At 45.2% G+C, this 18471-nt stretch overlaps 1 protein-coding gene across 3 annotated transcripts in view; it reads right to left on the bottom strand.

Moving 5' to 3' along the window:
• The window catches only part of CNTLN (centlein), a 176674-nt gene that overhangs the window by 122640 nt on the left and 35563 nt on the right, over positions 1-18471 (bottom strand). For 2 of the 3 annotated variants that reach the window (XM_035140510.2, XM_035140509.2), the window contains exons 6-7: positions 13253-13386; positions 673-835 (exon numbers count right to left, since the gene is read on the bottom strand). In XM_035140510.2, coding sequence (XP_034996401.2) covers positions 673-835; positions 13253-13386 — 297 coding nt within the window. Of the gene's footprint in view, positions 1-672; positions 836-13252; positions 13387-14207; positions 18467-18471 lie in introns of those variants that run through there. The other variant, XM_060268842.1, reaches the window with a different exon arrangement.

An 18471-nucleotide genomic window follows, 5' to 3' on the forward strand; every position in this document is an offset into this window, starting at 1 on the left:
GAGGAGATATGATAGCCATCTTCAAATACCTTATGGGCTGTCACATGGAGGAGGAAGCAAGATTGTTTTCACCTCCTCTGGAGGGTAGGATTCAAACCAATGGCTTCAAGTTACAAGAAAGGATATTCCAACTAAATATTTGGAAAAAAACTTTCTGAGAGTAAGAGCTGTACAGCAGTGGAACAGACTCCCACGAGAGGTGGTAGACTCTCCTCCCTTGGAGGTTTTTAAGCAGAGGTTGGATGGCCATCTGTCATGGAAGCTTTAGCTGAGATTCCTGCATTGCAGGGGGTTGGACTAGATGACCCTTAGGTCCCTTTCAACTCTATGATTCCATAGTGTAAGTGATATATACATTTTGTTAATTAAACAGATAAAATAAGAAAAAGAAACACAGTAAACTGGTGCACCCTGATTGTGCTATATTTTCACCGTCTGGAAACAGAAGTGTCGAATTATATGTCCTCCCTTCCTCAGCTGCAAAGAGAAAGATGTCAATATCAGTGCGGTAGTGATGAGGCCAAGGGCAATGATGTAACAAGCTATTTGCCACTGGCCTTCAATGACTACTCACACAAGTCCAACCACATTTTGCACTTATAGTGAAGGTGACACTTTTGCAAAGCTTTGCCCTTGTAAAGAAGGAAACACACTTTTGGAGCGCCTACATACTTTTTGATATGATATTGTTTCAGCTGTGTGAGCATCTTCCTGAGTTTTCAGTACTTTCTGTGTATCCATATTGAGAGCCTGAAGCTGCTGGATCAGCTCTGCCTGCTGTGCTGCATGTTCAGTGTTTTGTTTGTAGAGATTCTGCAGCTCCTGCAACTCCTTCCTGTGCAAAGCAAGCAAGAAACAAGAAACTTGAGCAAAAGAAATATTGCAATCATCTCAATTAAACAGTTATGTTAGCTGTTATGTTAGTTATGTGAAAATCATCTATGGTTTCAGATTCATTGAAAGAGTGATAAGAAAGAGTGATAAACTATTAAAAAAGCAATATAAACTTTTATGTCAGTTTTCATTTAAATTCATTTCAACAATATGAATGGTAAAATAAATAGTCTTCAACAAGTTCTCACAGAAACACTTGCAGTTCTCTTTTCATTATTCAATATACTTTTTAAAGCAAAAACATAAGAAGGGATACATGCAGAGGACTTTCACTGCTTTTATTCATACTTTTTTTGATTCCTGTTAAAATATGCTTGCAGTGAAAATGTCCTACTAAGGAGTGTATGTAACAGAACACATAACAGGAGAAAGTAAGAACTAGTCCAAAGAGGTGTTGTGAAACTTCTTGTGATGTTTAAGGAATTTGAAAGACCCACCTTATATCAGGCCAAAGACGGGGTAGAATTCAACGTAGTGCTAAGCAGATCACTCTGCCAGCGCAAACATTTCTACTTGTCTGAAATCAATAAACATGACTATGCTAGACCAAATAATATTCATTAATAGGTCTACTCTGTGTAAAACTTTGTTGAATACCACTCAAATAATACTTAGCTTTTGAATTTCTGATTTTCCATTCTATTATATAGCAAAAGTTTAGCAATTCAGAATTTCCTATGCACGCAGATATGTGATCATTAAAAGCACAGCTAAAAACAGTGGTTCAGTTGGATTTATATATTTTGATCTTGCTTTTTATTTTCAGTATTCTTTGTATCTATTTAGGATCTTAAGATTTTAAAACTTTAAAATCTTAGCTTCTCTTTATTACAGAGAAACAACATTTTGTGTAGATTTACCGTATGAATCAGGTACTTAATGCCATTAAAAAGGTATGCAGTTTACAGAAACAGACAGAAATATTGTTATGCGTCCATCTAAACCCAAAGGAGGAAAGAAATTCAGATGACAGGGACATGAATTATGTAACAGAACAAACAGAAGACTCAAGAGAATTAATATGCTAACTGATAGTTGGTGTGAGGGACAGGGGATATCGCGAAGTCCCTCCCCTCCTGAGTTCCAGCGGATAAGATGTGTCTCTGTAAATAGCACTGCCTTTAGCACTGTAAATACGCAGCACCAATAAAAAGATAAAATGCAGAGCGGTGTAGAGTCGTTACTCTGAAGTAGCCCACTCCGGCCACTGTGACAGCAACCTCCGAATCTTTTTTTGGGCTACTTTGGAGTTGCCGGGATGAGCGCGCCAGAAGCGGAGAAATGGCGGCAGATTGCGGAGAAAGCCCAGCAGGACCTGCAGCAACTGGCCATGCAGGCACAGGGGGAATTAAAGGCGGCTAAGCAAGAAACGGAGCAGGTCAAGGAGGACTGCCAAAACCTTGCTGAACAGGTGAGAACGCTACAGGAAAAAGAACAGCAGTTAAGGGCGGTAGCGGCAGACCTCCAGAACAAGTTGGATGCAGAGAAAAACAAGGGGGGAGGGGCCCCCCAACTCCAAGTGCTGCCAGGAAGGAGAGCAGGGACCCTAGTAAGCAAGTTCAACGGAGATCCAAGGGATTATCATGGCTTTGAGACTGAGATCTTGTATGCCCTTGAGCTGCACAATGATGAGTTCCCTGATGATGCGCACAGAGTAGCGTTTGTAGTGGAACACCTTACCGGGGCAGCAAGGGAATGGCTCAGACCGTTAATCGCGACAAAAAATCCTTGCATGAAGAATGTCAAACTATTTTTGGAAGGCTTAAGAGTAATGTATGCGTCTGATAGCCATATGGACCAGACCAAAGAGGAACTGCATAATTTACGCCAGGGAAAAATGACAGTTCGCGAATATTGGGCGAAATTCACCATGCTGATGCACAGACTGGGGTGGGAACTGCACTCGCCTCCGATGCAAGCGGCGTTCTATTTGGGGTTGCATGAGGATGTCAAGGATGAGCTCTCGAGAGGTCCAAAGCCCAATAGCATGGATGAGCTCAGCAAAGCGGCTCTGGCGGTGGGGGTGAGACAGGAATCCCGGTGGAACGACAAGCAAGCAACGCGCGCAAAGCGGGCTTGGTTCCCACGGTCTCTAGAGAAGCCACTCCCCCAACAGCCCTCCCAAGCCACGCCTGGGGCCAGCCAAGACCAGGAACCCATGCAAATTGATAGCGCGCGCGCGCGGGCTTTTCAAACCCCGGTGGCACCAAGGAGGGGAGGGGCGGAAACTGCTTCCTCTGCAACTCCCCCCAGCATCTCATCATAGACTGCCCACATCGCCGGGAGTGGCAAGGAAAGGCGGGAACGGTTGTGCCCTCCCCCACTGACGCACCACCACAGCAGGGAAACGAGACAGCCTGGCTGCAGGAGACAAGGGGCAGCAGCCAGGCACAAACGGCAGCCAACAGCCCCAACCCACCCACCCGCGCAGCGAGGAGCAGCGCCAGCCCACCCCCCCCCCAGAGCAGGGGTGGTTCTAGAAGTGACTCTAACGCTCCCAAATGGGTACCCCCTGACGGTCTTAGCGTTAATTGACTCGGGGGCGTCCGCGAATTTCTTTTCGAGAAACTTTGCAGAAGAGCACCAGATCCAACTTCTGCAGCTGGATTTTCCCCTGCACATCGCCACCATTGACGGCAGGGAGTTACTGGGAGGGGCCATCACCCACCAGACCCCCCCCATGAGAATGACGGTGGGACGACACTCAGAGACACTGGCATTCAACGTCACCACCATCTCAGACCCCCCCATAGTCTTGGGCATGAGCTGGCTGGCGCGCCATGACCCCTCCATCAGTTGGCACCAGAGATGCATCACGTTTGGATCAGACTTTTGTCTGGAACATTGCATGCAGCACCAACCAGGGGAGGGGCCTCCAATAGCCACGGTGGCCACCATGCACGTCAAGGGGGGTGAGGCAATACCCAAGCCGTACTGGGACCTGCAGGAAGTCTTCAGCGAAGCGGAATCTGACCACCTGCCTCCCCACAGGTCCTTTGACTGTCAGATCAACCTGGTGCCAGGGGCCACGCTACCCCCTGCCAAACTGTACTCCATGTCAGACCAGGAACTGGAGGATCTGCAGGCGTTCATCGACAAGAACCTCAAGCGGGGGTTCATCAGAGAAAGCAAGGCAGCTGGGGGCAGCCCGGTCTTCTGGGTGGACAAGAAAGACACGCAACAGCGCCGCCTGGTGGTGGATTTCAGACGGCTCAACAGCGTGACGGAACCGGTGGCTTTCCCTATGCCCAGAGTGGACGATCTGCTGACAGCGGCACGCAGGGGCAAGGTCTTCACCAAGCTCGACCTGCGGGGGGCCTACAACTTGATCAGGATCCGGGAAGGCGATGAGTGGAAGACCACGATGTTCACGCCACTGGGCTCTTTTGAATTTCTGGTGATGCCCTTCGGTTTGCAAGGGGGCTCTGCTTGCTTCCAGGCCTTCATGCACCACGTCCTGGGGTCCCTCCTCTTCAAGAACTGCTTGGTCTTCCTGGATGACATCCTTATTTACTCCAATGACCCAGTGCAGCATGTGAAGGATGTCAGGGAGGTGTTGCAGCGCCTGAAGGAGAACCATCTGTATGTGAAGCTGGAGAAGTGCAAGTTTCACACCAAAGAGGTGGACTTCCTGGGCTACAAGCTGTCAGACAAGGGGCTAGCGATGGACAAGGACAAGGTGCAGGCCATCCTGGACTGGCACAGCCCCAGGACACGCAAAGATGCCCAACGCCTACTAGGCTTCGCCAACTTCTACAGAAAGTTCATCAAGAACTTCTCGCGGGTTACGGCTCCCATCACTGACTGCCTGAGAGGCAAGCAGAAGTTCAGGTGGACACCGGAGGCGCAAGCAGCGTTCGAAGGCCTCAAGAGGGTGTTCGCCTCAGACCAGAACCTGTTCCACGTGGTGCAGGATGCGCCCCTACGCGTGGAAACCGACGCTTCAGACAGAGTTGTGGGAGCGATCCTGTTGCAACTGGATGCCAACAGAGAGTGGAGACCCTGTGCCTTTTTCTCCAGGAAGCTGACCCAGCCAGAGTGCAACTACACGGTGTTTGATAAGGAGCTTCTCGCGATCCATTCTGCGTTTAAACACTGGAGACACTTCCTGGTGGGCGCCAAGCACCCCATTCAGGTGTGCACGGACCACAAGAACCTGGAGTTCTGGAGAACAGCCAGGGTGCTCAACCAGCGACAGATACGGTGGGCAGAGTTCTTCTCGCACTTCAACTTCTCCATCCACTACATACCGGGGGAGCAGAATGTCAGGGCGGATGCCCTCTCCCGCAAGCCAGAGTACATGGAGGAGGAGTTGCCACCAGCACCCCGACACGTGTTTCCCCCATCGGCATGGTCCTGCGGAGCAGCAGTGGTGAGCGAAGCAGAACTCACAGCACTGACGGCAGCAGATGAGTTCGCCACACGCATCTTCAGAGACCTACGAGGGGGGAGGGAGCAAGCAAAAGACTTTGCAGAACGCGGGGGGCTCCTTTTTTACAGGGGAGCCCTGTACCTGCCCACCAACCAGCTCAGAGGTAAGGTCCTCAAGCAGATGCACGACAACCCAACGGCGGGTCAACCCAACGAAGGGACAAAACCACTCACCTAGTCATGAGACACTTCTGGTGGCCAGGGGTGCGGGAAGATGTTCGAGACTATGTAAGGGGCTGTGACACCTGCCAGCGAGCAAAGGTGGTCAGAGCACCACCAGCAGGGTTGCTGGAGCCATTAGCCACACCACACAGGCCGTGGGAAGTAGTGTCCATGGACTTCATCACAGACCTGCCGTCGTCCAGGGGCAAGACCGCAGTGTTGGTGGTGGTGGACCTCATGTCCAAAATGTGCCATTTTATACCGTGTGCCAGGGCGGTCTCTGCAGAAGAGACAGCCAAACTGTTTGTTGACCACGTATTCAGACTGCATGGATTACCTTTAAGAGTTATTTCGGATCGAGGCCGCCAATTTGTTTCCAGGTTCTGGAGGCGGCTCATGAACCTCCTGCAGGTGGAGGTCAGCTTGTCGACGGCTCGGCACCCGCAGACCAATGGACAGGCGGAGAGGGTCAACGCCATTCTGCAGCAGTACCTGAGATGCTACGTCAGCCAGAGGCAAACGGACTGGGTGGATCGCCGGCCACTGGCAGAATTTGCCTACAACAATGCGGTGCACGTCTCCACAGGGGTGTCGCCCTTTAAGGCCAACTACGGGCGCGACCTCAGATCTTTCCCGGAGAGGGAGGGGGAGGAGGAGGGCCCACAGGCAGAGGATTGGGCAGAGGAACTGGAGACGGTGCACCAGCAGCTCAGAGAACACTTGGAGAGGGCCAAGGAAGCGTACAAGAAGGGGGCAGATCGCCACAGGCGGCAAGGGGAGGTCATCAGGGTGGGGGACAAGGTTTGGTTGTCCTCGGAGGGCCTTCCCACAAGAGGGCGGTGCAAGAAGTTGGCACCCAGAAGGCTGGGCCCCTTCACGGTCACGCAACAGGTCAACCCGGTTGCCTTCAGGCTGGCACTGCCAGATGACATGAGGGTGCATCCAGTTTTTCATAGATCGCTGCTGTCGCCGTACAGGGAAAGCAGCAGACTCCGAGGCAGCGAACAGACCCCCGAGGGTGGGGGGGAGAGGGGAGGCAGGGAGCAACTCAATGAAGCCACGGCCATCCTTGATTCACGGAGGGGGGTGGGGGGCCTGGAGTACCTCATGGCATGGGAGGATGCCCCGCCTTCCCAAAATGAATGGGTACCAGCCACTCAGATACAGGAGGAATTCTTGGTGGAAGAATTCCACGCACTCTTCCAACACAGACCCAAGCCCTGGCACATGGAAAGGGAGGGGGAGGAGGTAGCAGAGAGCAGTTCACCGTGGGGATGGGAAGCGGAGTTTGAGGACCCGGAGGAAGAGGTATGGGTGTCTCCGAGGTCCACCCTGTCAGAGGAAGAGGTAGACTGGCAGCGTATTTTTACCCCCACCAGCTCGGACGCCACAGACTTCTTGGGCTTTCAGTCTTCTCAGGCGGAAGGAGGGAGCTCGAGGGATTGGGGAGAGGTGTTCACACCAACAGGCTCGGACAGCACAGAGTTTTTAGGCTTTCAGTCGTCACCGACGCCCTTGGAGCCCCTCGGGAGAGGAGAAGGGGGGCCTGGGAGGGGGGTGGATGTAGGGGCAGGGGATATCGCGAAGTCCCTCCCCTCCTGAGTTCCAGCCCATCCCCGAGCGCAGGGGAAAGCAGGGAGAGCTCCGTCTCAAGTGGGGAAGCAGGAAGTGGGGTCCGAGGCTCAGACAGGGTAGCGGAGCCAGCGCCCCAGGTGAGACAGGAAGGGGAAAGCAAGGGGGGGAGACCTGTTCCCCCAACTCCGGAATTGCGCAGAAAACGTAGGGGGAAGAGGATGGGTCTCCCCAAGTTGTTGTGTTGGAGAAAAACGCGCCAAACGCCATTCGGAGGTTCTGATTCCAGCGGATAAGATGTGTCTCTGTAAATAGCACTGCCTTTAGCACTGTAAATACGCAGCACCAATAAAAAGATAAAATGCAGAGCGGTGTAGAGTCGTTACTCTGAAGTAGCCCACTCCGGCCACTGTGACAGTTGGCAAAATAATGCCTTTTACTACTGGAAGAATGGAAACATATGCTAGACGCTCAGTAGCATAAAGGCAGCCAGTGGAAATTATGACTCCCTACTACCGGTAGTGCAACTGTTAAAACTTGTGTGGCAATGCTATGCACTAGCTACAGTTTCTAGACTGCCTTCAAGGGTAACACGTATGGAGTGCAGTACAGTAATCCAAATGGGAGATCTTAGAGCAAGCAAAACTGCCACCAGGTAATCTCAATACAAGAATGACCACAGCTGCTAAACAAACCTGGGTCTCTAGTGAAGTTATTGGGTGTAGGAGCATTCTTGAACTACACACTTGCTCCTTTGCAACTCCCTCAAGAAAAGCCCAAACATCCAATTCTCAGACATGAGAAACTGCCCACCAACAGTGCCGCCATTTTGTTGGGATGCAGTTTCAGTTTTTTGGCCCTCTTCCAGCTCATCAATGCCTTCAAGTACCAGGTTTGGGTGGTATGTAGATACAGAATTGGGAGCAATCAGTGTATTGATGGTGCAGACTCTCAGTCTCCCTGGCAACCTCACCCAGCTCTATATCTAGATGTTACATAGTACTGGGGACAAGGAGGAACCCTGTGGGACCCCACAGCATAATTGCCACGAGGTCCAAGCAGAAGTCATCCAATGCTATTCTCTGGAAGTGGCCCTGTAAGTAGCAGCAAAAACACCTTAACCCTGTGACCCCCACCATTGGGTGGGGGAAGGTGGGGTGATTGTATCAAAAGCCGCAAGGCCAACATACTTGAACTCCCCCATCTCTCTCACAAAGCAGGTGATCAACCAGATTAACCCAAGCTGTCTTGGTACAAAAACCAAAGCCAAGCTGAAATGGGTGAAGATAACCTGTTTCTTCGTCCAAGGACATCTGAAGCTGCACAACCACGACCCTCTTGAGTACCTTGCAAAAATAGGACTGCATTACCATGAAATACAAGAGAAACTGCCTGTGGCAATTCTATGTTGACTATTTGGAATGGCTCTTTTCATACTTGCTGTGGAACTGCTTTCCCAGGGAGGCTAACTTCAAGATATCATTTCAGGGACAGGCAAAGGTCTTTTTTTATTTTTCAATGCCTTTTAACTGACTACTAGTTTTTTAGGCAATTTATCTTTACAACACATTTTTAATCTGTTCAATTTTACTGGATGAATTTTTAATTAAACTTTATTGTAGGCTCTCCTAGTAAACCTACAAATAGGAAGGTCTATAAATACCAGAAAAGAGTACTTTGTGCTATGAAAACATATGCCACAATTATCTGTTAGTATAGTATTTAAAGTGCCACAATAGTCTTTCTTTTAAATAACTAATTCTTCAAACTTATATTTAAACTTTGGGGTGCTTCACTCAGCTGGGAAGTTCCATGGTGCTAGCGGATATGAAAGCAACACAGCAAAAATCTGCCCATGTGCAGTCCGCTCTGGATTATATTCATAGCCCAACTTGCACTGTGAAACTATCTTGTGCACAAACTGGATGTGTTATGCCAGTTATAACTTCCCCAACAGTGAGGGGTCGCTCGCTCGAATCACCAATTACAAGTATATCATGTGCTGAGATTCTTGGCACTGGTATAATGTGGTCTGCCCTGCACTTCTGAATGTTTCCATTTTGTATTGCTTATGATCTCCTTGGGGGTCCCCTAAAGAAATGCAAGTAATAGAATGGAGGCTAGATTAACGTTAGGTATTGATTTAAGGATGATGAAACCCACTGGACTCTATGCTGATCTCAAGTTTTCAATATCAACTCTCCTAATTTAACTTCATGGAGTTACTTCAAGGATCTCCCTGTTTAAAATGATTATTATCATTTCTCACACAAAAAACCCCATGTATTCTAATTTGCTCTTTCTGAAGCAAGTATCTGCTCTCAGGTGCTACAACAATGCACTTCAATTAAATTAACAGTTCCCTGATGCAGATACCAATGCCAGTAAGATCAGATACCAAAAATGGAATTATTGCCCTTTCTCCCCACTTCTGAAATTTGCCATGGATGGCACCAGACTGGTGGACGAAGTGAGGATTTTCTATGGTGTGTATGTGTGTGTGTGTATGAAAGAGCTTTAGGTCAGGCAGCTGCTCTGTTTGTTCCCACAGCTGCTGAAGTCAAAGCCTTCTCCTGCCGAGCGAACTTTCATAGAAAGCACAGTCATTACATTGTAAGAAGAGATAGAGCAGCCAAGCAGCAGGGATGCTGCAGTTGATCACAGGATACTTTTCAAAACCTAGCAGTTTTAAAGGAGCCTCGCGAAGACTATAAAAGGAAGAGACCTCAAAGCTCACAATTCCAAGCATTTATCTGCAAATTTCAAGGTTAATGCCCTACAAGTAAATGTCTAAACAACAAAGCAGAACAAAGGACCTGAGCATAAGCGACAGGGTTGCTAGTAAGTGGTTCACTGCTTCAGCTGTAATTCTGCTGGGTGCACAGCTCAATTTTGCAGGTTTCTGAACATGTATGGGCTGAATAAAGTAGTAATTTTGCCAAAATAATACAAACAAGAAAGGGATACATTTACATTTATCCCACTTCCTATCATGCAAATAAAAAGACTAGGGGAGGTAATTATAAGCAATGACATCATTCTTCCCCTATTAGTTTTCTGGCCAAGTAATAAAGGTAGGCATTGCCATTTGGTGATGTAGCCTACCGCAACACAATTTTAGCAGAGGAAGCTCCCCCCAACATATTGGGATAATGCCAAAGATCACTGAACACAGATTAATGTCTTAAGCTTTAGTCATCAAGTGGTGTGCACGGTCTAATCCATGTGGGTGACTGAAAATGGGGTTTCAAGTGGTTTTGTGAACCCTGGTTAATTTAGCCATGGTTAACTTAGCCGTATGCTGGGGCAGTGGTAATGCCAGCACTCAAAGTGGAGTGCTAATTTGCAGTAGAGGAAGGAGCATACATTCCTGAAGCCAATTTTACAATCTGCCCATTGTGAGCTGTAGGGAGCCAATAACAGATATGCACCACAAAAAATGAAAATATACAGCAAGAAATAAAAATAAAAAATAAGTAGGACAATTGGAGAAGCAATAGGGGAGGTTCAGAAAGAACTTCAGTGCATCCTTCGCAGCTTCTTTGCAAAGAAAGTATGTCAGATTTTCATTTAGGCTCCCATTCCAAGCACCCAGTTCAAAGGAACATTGGTTTTCATACCTGAATTGAATATTAAGTCCTGTGAATCTTAGTGGTTTCAAACTGAAGTGCAACTTTTCAAAGTTTAAGTAATATAAGCAGCTGCCGCCAATCCAGATGCTAGATGTGGCAATTATGAACATATATCATGCCCATGGAATCCTCAGAATTATCCTCAGAATAATCCTTTCGGTGTGCAACCCGAAAACATGCAACCTGAAGCATCTGTAACCCGAGGTATGACTGTACTAACAACAAGTATTGTAGATTTTTTTTACTACCATAGTTGTATGTTTGTTTGTAGGTATAGAATAAGAGCCTTATAGGGTTGTAAACAATGAATACAGTCATACCTCGGGTTGCGAATGCTGCGGGTTGTGTGCTTTTGGGTTGCGCTCTGCGCCGAACCCAGAAGTACCGGAACGGGTTTCAGTGCTCGCGCATGCGCAGAACCATGAAATGTCATGTTCGTGCACAGAAGCGGCAAATCGCATCATGCACATGCGCAGGCGCGGCGTTGCGGGTTGCGAATGCTGCGGGTTGCGAACATGCCTCCCGCACAGATCATGTTCGCAACCCAATGTATGACTGTATCATGCTAATACCTTCAACACTACTCTCAGGAGATTTCTTGCCCCTTCCTACTTGCATACGGAACTGCATTATCTTTTTCTTGACTTTGTGCACTGTAATGTCACAAAGACAGACAATTCTGTCACCACCACACAAGTTCCTCGAAGGCTACTTATTGCCATGGACATTGTATAGAAGAATTACTGCCTAGAATGTAAAGTGCAAATGTTCCAGAGGGGCAGTTGTGTTAACAGTGCAAACCTTTGCATGTTTTGCTTCTGAGTCTCACAATGTCCCCAATAGGTAAACATTCCAATGCCGGCCTGAGGACAAGACTGTTACCGCAGAAACAAGGAGGAGGTTTGTGACACATTAAATGAAGACCTATTGTGGCACAATCTTCCACAGGCAAGAGCCCACTTCATCACTGCATGCATGTAAAATTGTTCTGAAAGAGCTGCCCCGGCTGCCAGATACTGAGCAAAGTTTGAGGTTTAAGTACAGGCTTATAAAGTGTGGTGAGAGCCAGCATGGTGTAGTGGTTGAGAGCGGCAGACTCGTAATCTGGTGAACTGGGTTCGCGCTTCCGCTCCTCCACATGCAGCTGCTGGGTTGGGCTAGACACACTTCTTGTTATTGTTAAACGTTGTCATTTTTACTGTCCTATAAACTGCTTTTGTATTTATTTGAAACGAAAGGTAGTATGCAAATAATTGAAATCTATCTTCTGTGTGCATGCGCATATATGTTTAAATTCATGTACAGAGGAAAAAAGGTACAGAAAGGCCATGGGAGAAAATAAAACTGCAAAACAAGGGTGGCCAACCTGTGACTCTCAAGGTGTTGTTTAACCACAACTTCTATCAGCCCCGGCTACCATAGCCAGTGTGCAGGGATGATGGGAGTTGTAGCAACCTGTAGTAAAGAGCGGGAGCAAACGGAAGAGGCATCATGGCATTTCTATGGAAAGCTAAATGTATGCTAGATAAGCACAGTGGCCATTCAGAACATCAGTATTTGGAGACGACATAAGCTCTTTCCAGGGATTATGCCTGAACAGATAATGCCAACTTGAACAGGGAGCAGCAGCAATATGTGTCGTACCAGCACTACCCAAAAGGTTCCTGCATTGGTGGGATAGCTTCAAGGGGTTCTGAAGTGTGTCCAGCAAAGCTATCTTAGGTTTGGTCCCCTGCTGTGAGGTAGAAAGGAGTATGGCCCATGCACAAACTAATTTGCCTAGTTGTTGACTGCCAGCTCACATCCAGAACAAGGCCACTGTCTGCGCAATCTATGCGCACTTAATAGGGGACATCATCTGCAGCAACACTGTGACTGGTGATTGTGAGACAGTTCCTAGGGGTTCTGAGTGGCTGTCATCATTAATACGTTCCCTCATTTTTTCTACTGCTGTTAATTGTGCTTGGATATTTCTTTAGGGACAGCATAAGATTCCAACTATTTACACTGATCCAAGCTCCCGCATAGCAACAGTCGTATTAGCCGAAACGTAAGTTTGCCTGCTTGTGCTTCTTGGTTCAGACTCGCCTTACGTGTCAGTCATATTTCATACATGCAGTATTAATCCTCATGATCCAATTTAATATGTGAAACGCTCAGATAAAGCTAAAATCACAACATTTTAAACCTTTAGCAGCAGACTCCTGCTGACCTGTCAGACTTAACTCTAATTAAAAAGTGCAAGTTAGGCTTCAAACTTTTGTCAGTTTCAGGCATTTAGCCTCTCAAATTAATTGCTTATGTTACTAATCATATTGATGTTTTGTGACTTGCAGCAGAGACTGAGAACTCTTTGACCCAATGCTAATTAGAGATGTGCAATTTTTAAATAATGTCCATAACAGAAGTCAAAAGGCATTGAGATAGTCCGCGTAAACAGTAGACATTCTAAACTTTTTCATAATGTGCAAAACATACTACAAAAAGCAAACCATTTGATGTTGCCCCATATTCGTTATGGGAATGCTAACAAGCCCTTTATAAAAACATTGTATACATACCTAGTTCTGGCCACATCCAAATCTTTTTGAGTTAGTTCAGTCTGCTTAACACCCAACTGAGATGCCAGATCATTGCATTTGCTGTGCAAGGTTTCCATTTGCCCACTTGCCTCTGTTAAATCAGCTTCCAAATTCTGGAAAACATATACATATTATGCTATAGACAAAATTAAACAAGAAATGAAAGGATGCACATCATTATAACAGGATCAAAAATAGTATGGATTTTTGCCCCCTTTTAAGAAAAAAACACCCTGCTTTTCTGTATTTAGAAAACTCCAAGCTACATAAAAGAAAGTTTTTTTAAAAGTAATTCAGATTACTAAAATCAGCCATAACCAACAGCAGGATAAAACAATTCAACATCAATAGGGAGGTGGGACTTCAACTCACGCTAAAAGTTTAGCAAACTAAAATGGTATCTGCAGCTAGATTAAATAATGGTGTAGGCAGTAAAACAACCCTCATCACATCATGGGAGCTTGGCTCTTTGAATTAAGTTCTGTCTACCAAGAAAACTTTGTGATTCCAATTAATTCATAAATAATTAGCTACCAGCTCAAATGAAGAATGGCAAACTCATGGCTCAAAAGTTTCATGTGGGTGCCAAAAAAGAGCTCCTGTAGATGGTGCATTTTTGTTGTAAATGAAATTAAAACATAACCTATTTGCTACAGAGCCAAAACTGCTTAATACAGGTCTGCTATTCATGTTGTAAAGGTAGCACCCACTTCAAAAAATTAAAATAAGTAACACCATCACACACAAATTCAGAGCATAACATCACCTCAGAGAATTATACAAGTGGAAGGGACCACAAAGGTCATTTAGTCCAATCCCCTGCAATGCAGGAATATTTTGCCCGGTGTGGAACTCGAACCCATGACCCAACTCTACCAACTGAGCTATTCATTTTCAATGTGATGCCTGACTGTGTAGACACATGTGTTCTTACAGAAGTCACTTCCAAAGCTAAAAGGTTAGAACCACAATGTTCCTTCCATGAGAAGGACTCCCTCTGTTTGTGGAAATGTTGCAGACGGAAGGTGGAATCAGCAAAAATCACTTCCTCCCTTGTTTCCTCTGCATCCAACCTGTAGGAAGAAGCAGTAGTAGAAAGATGTGGCACAAAGATTTTTGTTGTGGATTTGACTACTGATGAAAAATTATCATTGGAAATACAGTATCTGGCACTTTTAAAAAACGGGAAACTGGGGAGCCTTAAGTAGTACTGTACCAAGATTGTGAGGAACAATATCAAATTAAATTAGTTCAATTAGTGCCTCTGGAAACCACTGAGACCTGTGACTAGACAAATTTTTGGAAAATCTTAATTTTTTTTAACAAGGTACAAGCTATCCATGAGAAAACTAAGAAGTGGGGCAATAAACTCTCTCCACCAGCACCCATAATCAGATCACATAAATAAGATCAGTATGTCTGCACCTAGAGTAGACTGTATTTAATGAATAAGTGCTGGATGAAATCATCACACATTATTTCTCAATGGTTTCTGAAATATTATTGGCCTTGTTAAGTTTGGTGGACATCACATAAGAACAAGTCCCTGTTGCGAGCTGGTATAAAGTCTCCTGGTTTGGGTTCTTAACTTCTTAACTTGACTCACAATAAGGAATTGTCTTGCTTGGATCAGGTGGGACTTATGGAACGCTGAGGTGCATCAGGCATAAGGATGCACAGACTCATGGGTTCTTGATGCTCTAGAATAGATGCTGACAGTGCCAACTGGCCAGAAAATGTTCTACCAAGAAAAAAAGAAAATTCCTTCTTTCCTCCCTGATTCCAGCATATTTCTTCCTGTTCCCCGACCCACGTCATACACACACCTTGCCATGAAGTACAGAGTTTTCATATTTCTAGTAACTGCACTATTTATAAGGTATGGACATTGGATTTGAGTTCTCCACAGTTTAGAGCACAGCTGGCTATAGGAAACACCAAGGCATGAAGTCTGTTGCTAATTTCTAGTGGTCATGACTCTTACCTATTCCAGGGCCACCGAACAGTAGAGAGATTTTCTCATCGTTTATTATGAAAAAGGTTACAGTAGTGTGAGAATGCGATCAATGTGAATTGATTGCCTCCTTGGAGCTTGCTTTAATGAGCCAGTCATGTATACACAGATAAATGTATACATCTTCTTTTACAAATGAGCAGGCAATGGGGTCAGGCATTTTGTGAAAACCTCTAATATTGTAAATAGTTCAAATTGCAGAATTCCATTCTGGGAAATAGTCTGCTAAAGTAAAATAAGCTTTCTGATTTAGATCTCTAGGCTGTCAAGCATATTAACAGGGGGAAAACATCAGCATAGAGCTGATAAAAGTTCAGATGCCCCAAAAACACAAAATAAGGAATGTGACTGGTGAGGAGCTCTGGAGAAATCCATTCAACATAGCATTCAAAGCATGCTAATGTAGAAGTTCCTTCAAATTACAGTACACTGTTTCTTCCTGGAATTGTTTTCCCATATAAAGCAACAGGTTTCCAAATGACTGTCATGGACACATAAGAGGAAACAAGCAGAGATTGTGCACAAGGAGGAAAGCTGACAAGAGATCTAGAAACTAAGTACTGAGAAGCAAGGGTTGTGCACATTCAGTCTGGAGAAGAGACAATTAAGAGGAGACAGGATCTTCAAATATCTGAAGGGCTGTCATATGGATGATGCAGCAAACATGTTTTCTATTGCTCCAGAGCCTGCTGGGTCTCTCTTCCCCACTTCTTTGGGGAAGCTGGGGAAGCTTCTGGAGGCAGTTCTCCAAAGCAGCTAGTTTATCTCCTATATTTGTTTTACTTCTAGACATGGACTATTTGTACTTCTTGCATTTGAAGATGGTACCTGTAAGAATTTCCATCTTGGAGTTCAGTTCTTTGATCTGCTGCTCCAGGGGAGTCATTGGGTTCTTTCAGGTTTTGCATAGTCCATTAGAGAGCATCAGATGGCTTCTTTCAGTTTCAATTCAAGTTCCTTCGGGTCCGGTTTTGGTATTGTTTTGTATTCACTATCTGGGCAAGTTGTGGTCTCTTTGGTTTCTGTCTTCCCCTTAATTGATGCCATTTTGGTCTTCTTGTTGACCTTGGACTAGATCATGTGTAGTGTCAATCTGGGGCTGGGTGGTTTGGTAGGTTTCTTTGTGATTGTTAAGAGGTCATTCAGGTTGTGTTGCTCGATGGCTTTCTCATAGTAGCTCCAGGGCCAAGTGGCCATTATTGTTGAAGTCAGGCCAGTGCTCGCTTGTGTTTTTCCATTAGTAAGCTGGGTAACTGGGTGGTCTGAGTTCCCCACAAAAATCTGTGTTGGAGTGTTCTATAGGTCACGGTTCTGGGGTCAGCTTGAGCAGCAGCCATGACCACTTTCTCCTTCTCCTTTTATAAAATACTTTACTGATAATATTGAAGAATGGCAACTGCCAAAATCACAGATTAGACTTTGGAAAATTTAACTAGATTAATCTGTCCTGGAGGAGGGAAGGGGACAAGTTGGGATTTTGTTTTTGTATCCTTTTATCTCTCTCTTTTGTAATTATTCTATACTGGAAATCGATAAAACTATGTATTTAAAAGACGAGGCCAGCAGAGGGGAAGTTGGTGGAAGCTACAGGAGCAACAGCAGCAACATATCAAGGCATTTGTGGTATTGGTTTTAGGACAAAAGGGAAGCTGAAGTTATCAAAGAGACAAAGTAAGGGATGCGCAGAATGGATTGAGTTGAAGGGGGGGGGGGAACAGACAGAAAAGATGAAGTGAAGAAAGCCAAGGAAGAGGCAAGACATGAGAAATGGTGATAGAAAGAAAAAGATTTGGGAGGCAAAAGAGCATAAGAGCAGGAAGAAATGGGGAGGGAGCAAAACAAGGGAACTAGTTTGAAGAGGCAGAGAGAGTGCAAAAGGTGGGACTTTGGGAGAAACAAGGTGAGTGAGAAGGAGATTAGAAGGAGCAATTGAGGGGTTCAGGAGACAGCTAGGGAGTAATTAGGGAAATGTGAGGAATACTATGAGGTGAAACCTAGGTCACTGACACTCACCCATCAACACAGCCACACTCCTCATGCAATAGTAATTTTTTCTCCACAAAGAGCCTTGGGAAATGCAGTTCTGAGATTGGGACTAGGAATCTATTAAAGAATTATCCACAGCAGCACCAAACTACAATTCCCAGGATTCTAGGGGGCAAGCCTCATAAAATGCACTGACACATGTCTGAAATATAGATTATGTCCAGAGAAATAGCAAGATTCACTCAACGACTGCACCATGCCTTAGCAACAAATCTCTATGCGAAAAATACAAGAGTTTAAGTGCCTAATTTATAAAGCATTCATAGCTTATCTATCTATGGATGTCTCATTAGTGCAAAAGCAACAAATATGCTATAGCTATGTAAGTGGCATTTAGTCTAAATATTTTCGATCTCACGGAAGTCTAGATACATCACACAACATATTGCTATAGATATGCATAAACAGATGCTGAAATCTGTATATGAGACATCCTAACAAAATGGAAGAGTCAGCATATTTATCAAAATCACTCCAAAGAGTTGTTTGTTTGTTTGTTTGTTTGTTTGTTTGTTTGTTTGTTTGTTTTGAAAGCAAGATGATATAATATAAAAACTCAACATGCATGGAGCTCTCTAAAGAATGATATAAATATATTGCAAAGTTTAAGAACAATTAATTACAACATGCTGTAATTCATGACATTAACATGAGAGAAATGAAATGACCACTGCAAACCTTTGCACACTTACCTGGGAGTAAGGCCCATTGATTGCAGTGGGTCATACTTCCAAGTAAATCTGTTCTGGCTGGTAACTGCTGGGAACAGAATGACCCATCTTTGGGTCAGATCCATTTTTATGCACAGGACTGGGCTACCAATCTCACCAAGGGGAGAAATCTTGGAGTGATAGGATAATTTCTATTTATTTTATTTTTTTAAAAAAACTACATGTTTATATTTGAATGAAATATCTTTTATTATTTAATGATTACATTTTAGGGTGGCTATTTGAAGTCAGTTTCCTGCTTTGCAACATCAATTTTTAAAAAGCTTTGGGTCTTAAGTGAAGGAATGTAAATGAATGTCAGTCCCCATTGGTACTTATGAATATATAACTTGTTATTTAAAGAAAATAACATGTAGCATAAAGCCTGTGAGAAGCTGGTGCCGAAATCACATCCAGGAGTCTCTTCC

Source organism: Zootoca vivipara, chromosome 16, assembly GCF_963506605.1.
Source record: "Zootoca vivipara chromosome 16, rZooViv1.1, whole genome shotgun sequence".
Lineage (NCBI taxonomy): Eukaryota > Metazoa > Chordata > Lepidosauria > Squamata > Lacertidae > Zootoca > Zootoca vivipara.